Source organism: Seriola lalandi, unplaced genomic scaffold, assembly GCF_002814215.2.
Source record: "Seriola lalandi dorsalis isolate HSWRI2012SDOR001 ecotype SW California unplaced genomic scaffold, Sedor1 jcf7180002054795, whole genome shotgun sequence".
In the NCBI taxonomy this organism is placed as follows: domain Eukaryota; kingdom Metazoa; phylum Chordata; class Actinopteri; order Carangiformes; family Carangidae; genus Seriola; species Seriola lalandi.
In genome coordinates this window covers 295,000-299,197 of record NW_019525348.1, presented here as the reverse complement: position 1 = coordinate 299,197, position 4,198 = coordinate 295,000, and the positions used below count along the sequence as shown (strand labels likewise).

General features: G+C 40.9%; 1 protein-coding gene across 2 annotated transcripts in view; it reads right to left on the bottom strand.

The window, feature by feature from the left end:
* The window catches only part of nvl (nuclear VCP like), a 19,075-nt gene that overhangs the window by 12,138 nt on the left and 2,739 nt on the right, over window positions 1–4,198 (bottom strand). For both annotated transcript variants that reach the window (XM_023425907.2, XM_087179197.1), the window contains exons 6-10: window positions 4,072–4,132; window positions 2,666–2,911; window positions 1,383–1,485; window positions 1,087–1,163; window positions 856–990 (exon numbers count right to left, since the gene is read on the bottom strand). In XM_023425907.2, coding sequence (XP_023281675.1) covers window positions 856–990; window positions 1,087–1,163; window positions 1,383–1,485; window positions 2,666–2,911; window positions 4,072–4,132 — 622 coding nt within the window. The remainder of the gene's footprint in view (window positions 1–855; window positions 991–1,086; window positions 1,164–1,382; window positions 1,486–2,665; window positions 2,912–4,071; window positions 4,133–4,198) is intronic.

Genomic DNA, 4,198 nt, shown 5'->3' with positions numbered 1-4,198 from the left:
ACAACTGAATAGTGGTCTACTTGAGCAGCAGTATTTGTGTGAATGTCACGTTCATACTGTTGCAGAAACATTTAAAATCAACTAGTTCACGTTCATTTCTCCTGTTACTTTAAATGATTTTTCAGCAGAACCTCCTCCTACCATCCATCCTCAGCCTCCACTCACTGCCACTGCACAAACTAATGAATTGTTGTAAACTACTACAGAGTCACAGACGGAGATTGCCTTTAAAATCCAAGAAAACCCAATGTGAGTGTATGTTTTATGTGTATATGCTGTGAGTTTGACTCAGGCGGAGGAACTTCGTGGCTGTTGGTTCTTGGTCTGTGAGAGATTTTTTTTTGAATCTACACGATTTGTTCATAAAAGCCTTTCAGATATTCATGTGAACTAACTTCAGCAGCTGAGCTGTTCACGTTGTTGTATTGCCAGCCTGGACACCAGGTGCATGCTCTCGCCAGAGTGCACGACGTTCATGTTCATTAGTGGCATGCACAACACTGATGTTGAAGTAACCATATGTATTTAGAATACGGTACTCTGATTGAGTCATCTAATGGAGCCTGTGAGAAAACAGTGAGAACTGACCGACAGAGAAGTGTGAAAAAGAAATCCTCCTCTGTTATTTGGAAATGATCAATTTTCAATAACATATTTGGTGAAGTGTTTTCTATGTCTGTTTGGTATTATTGTGTTGTCTTTTGAAGAATGCTTCATTTTCACCGTTGCTGCACTTAAAAGTTCAAGCATGAACCCACAGTCATCGAGATATTTGGCGTAAATATGGAGGTATGACATTTCGTCTATATGGTGCGACCCTATGAGGAAAACAGGTGTCATCGGTCAGGTACTCACACCAGCCACAGCCTGGGCCAACAGGGTCTTCCCACAGCCAGGAGGCCCATGGAGGAGGAAGCCCCTCGGAGGAACCATTCCCAGATGTTGGTACACCTCTGGATGACGCATGTGAACCAGCAGCTTACACACTTCCTGTAGAGTGAGAATTACAATACAAATGGATAATATGCTCCACACAGCAGCCGTCCTCCATTTTACCATAGAAGCAGCAGGTTAACAGATACTAACCGTTAACGTGTCTTCGTTTCCTCCTACGTCTTCAAACTTCAGAGTGGGATACTGCAGCTCCAGTGACTTTGATTTCGCTGGGAAATAATTCATCAGAAAAAATGGCTATGTAATACAACATAGTGGAGTGATCAATCAAACAAACAAATAACCTAAATGAGCACACAATATAATGATCTGAATAATATTCATAATAACATTCATCAATAATTAAAATAATTGAGTCAGGGCTCCATTGTTGTCTCAATAACAAGTTCAAAATCTGTGTTTTCCAGCTGAACCGGAGAGTGAAGCACCTTTCTTGTTCACGGTTTGAGGCTCCGTTGTCTCAGTGGAGTTCTTCGTCCGTTTTTTAGACTTCCTGTGAGATTTCTGCGGCTCCAGCATCGACACGTCCGTCTGCCGGTGACACAAACACACGACAGTCGAGCTGAGTCACACCGGCTGAACACACAGGACCATGTAAAGGTCAATGAGAAGGCCAGATTATGTGTTCATTCATCACTTGGTTTATTGTGGTATTAAAATACACATGCTGTTTGTGGCGAGTAAAACTCCTGAGCCACAGACAGTAACATTTTCTAACGACAGAGCTCCAGTGATTCTTGGTCTGTTAATGAGTCCGTCATTTAAAATGACTGAAAACACAATCAAATGTACATGTAACCCTTTAGGATTTTCACCTTTCCTAACAGAATCATTTAGGATTCCTATAAATTTCAGCAAATCCTGTAAGATATTCTATCCACTTAATAGGAAATATGTTTGGTTCTATAAGAATTTTCACAGTCTTATTGGAAATATATAAATTTTCTTTATTGGATCTTACATTACTAAAATTCTTATTTATGTTATTTCCTCTCTGTAATAATTACTAGGACTCTTAATTCTTATTGAAAATAACACCAAAACTTAAATTATATCATTTGTTCAGCTCTGTACATTCATGTAATTCTTTTAATTCACAAACTTCTTTGTGTAGATTACATCATACATTTTCTCAATACTTATTTGTTTGATGTTGAGTGGAGCTGGTATTCTGAATGTCGACATTAAACAGCTGTTTTACAAAATAACCTTTGAGTGTAGGCAAATGAAATCAACAGGACCACAGAAATGATTTAAATGGACTACAGACGTCAAACAACAGCAAACATTCACTTGAGTCCAAGTGAATGTTTGTCTGAGATGTCCTGTCCATCAGAATGGGACAGACGACATGGAAAACAATATTCCACCAGCTCTGGCTGTCGCCGGCGAAGAGGCATAAAAAAATGAAGAGAATTGAATTGAATTTCATAACAAGCTGTATTTCACTTCAGATTGGAGCCGAAAGACAGAGAAGGAAGGTGTTTTGGTAAGTCACCTTCTCTCGTCAATAATGCATCACACAGTCATTTCCTTTTTCACTAAACAACTTGCAACTGTTCAGATTCAGATGTTCGAACGAGGAAATCAAGATCAAACAAATAAGAAGCAGCACCAAAGTTATTGGTGACAATTCTAAAAACACCTACTTATTAAGAACTGTCAGAATCCTGTATCTCAGTGCACAGACTGGCTCTCCACAGGTACGTACGTTTGCTGCAGTGTTAGCCGGCTCCTCGTCACACAGGTCGATGAGGATGTTGCTCTTCTCTGCGCCTCTTCCTTTATCGATGAACCAGCCTCCTGTAGAGACCAGGGTCCCTGCGCTGGGTGGGGGGGCGGCCGTGCTGACGGGACTGCCGGCAGCAGGCTGATCTCTCCGGGGTGAGCCGGTGGCGGAGTCGGGGTTTCCCTTCCGGTACAGAGACGCGAGAGAGCTGTTCATGTGGTTAGTGGGCTGTGGATGGCAGAACGCAGCAGTGAGGAAGGGTCAGAGCTCATTTAAACATTTAAACAACTGTGATGGTTTGCTGTCAGATGATAAAGTTTTAAGAGGGAAACTGCTGGACTACCTCTGTCAAGACAATGAGTTTAAGTTTTTTTAAATAACTGTGTTTTCCCATAATTCCTTGCCACATTACATAACTTGGCAGCCTGATCAAGGACTCCTTCATACGTGGACAAGAGGAGCTGGATGAAACCTTGTGCTTTCATTGTGTGTATTTAACAAAGATCATGATCAGGAGCCACTTTCACACTTTGACTGAGGCTTAGATAGAACAAACAGTCAGACTTCAGATAGAGTCTATATTCACCTGTTGCATAATGCAGTTTAGTTCTTGACTATGTTAAACTAGACTGTGGCACAATGAATTCTGGGTAAATTAAGACCACTGAGCTCCATTTGCCCCGGCAGAAAACGTTTGTCCTAAGAAGAATTCAACAGTTACAAGGACGTTTTACTTCATTTTCATTCAGTGAAGAGTGAAACAATAAAAACTAAAAATCTGATTTGGTCTCTAAAAACTCCTTCCTTTCTGATTCCTCTTTTTTGTTTGTTGTATATGTTTGTTTTGTTGAGTGCTACTGCTCAGCACAGGTGTCATTGGTTGTTACCATGGTAACATTGGCGTTAGTCCTGAGTTAGCCTCGGGGTAAGATGTCTAATTCCTTTGGCTTAAAAAAGAGTCAGTCTTTATTTTTGTCTAACATCAGACTGATCTGTGAGCAACATGAAGACTGAGATGTCCCCTGGTCTTTAAATCCCTCATTTAAAGGACTGTGCAGCCTTGGTGGAGCTAAATGCTCTCTGAGTGCTAATTATGTGACTATGCTTAATTAGCAAACTCTGGGGTTTGAAGGAAAATGTGATATAAGCTTCCCCAGGTCAACAATATAAATATAATCACAGAGGAGAGGACAACCCGGTTCAGCTGCTCAACTCCCCACACAACCAACTGTCTTGTTTTTTAATGTAATACAGTTTGTGTTGTACTGGTTGTGTTTTTCTTTCTTTTGTATTTGTGTGTTTAGAGTCTACTCTATGTGCCCTTTAAATTGCCCCCTTGGGGCAAATAAAGTTTGTCTCTCAGATTGAAGCTTCATATCATGTCTTACAGTGTTCTCCAGAACGTGGTCATCAGTGTCGGAGGACTCCTCTGAGCTGCTGCTGCCTTCACTGTGAACACACACATTAGTGAGGCATTAGTTGTACATTTAAAGAGACAGTGTGAGCACAGCAGAG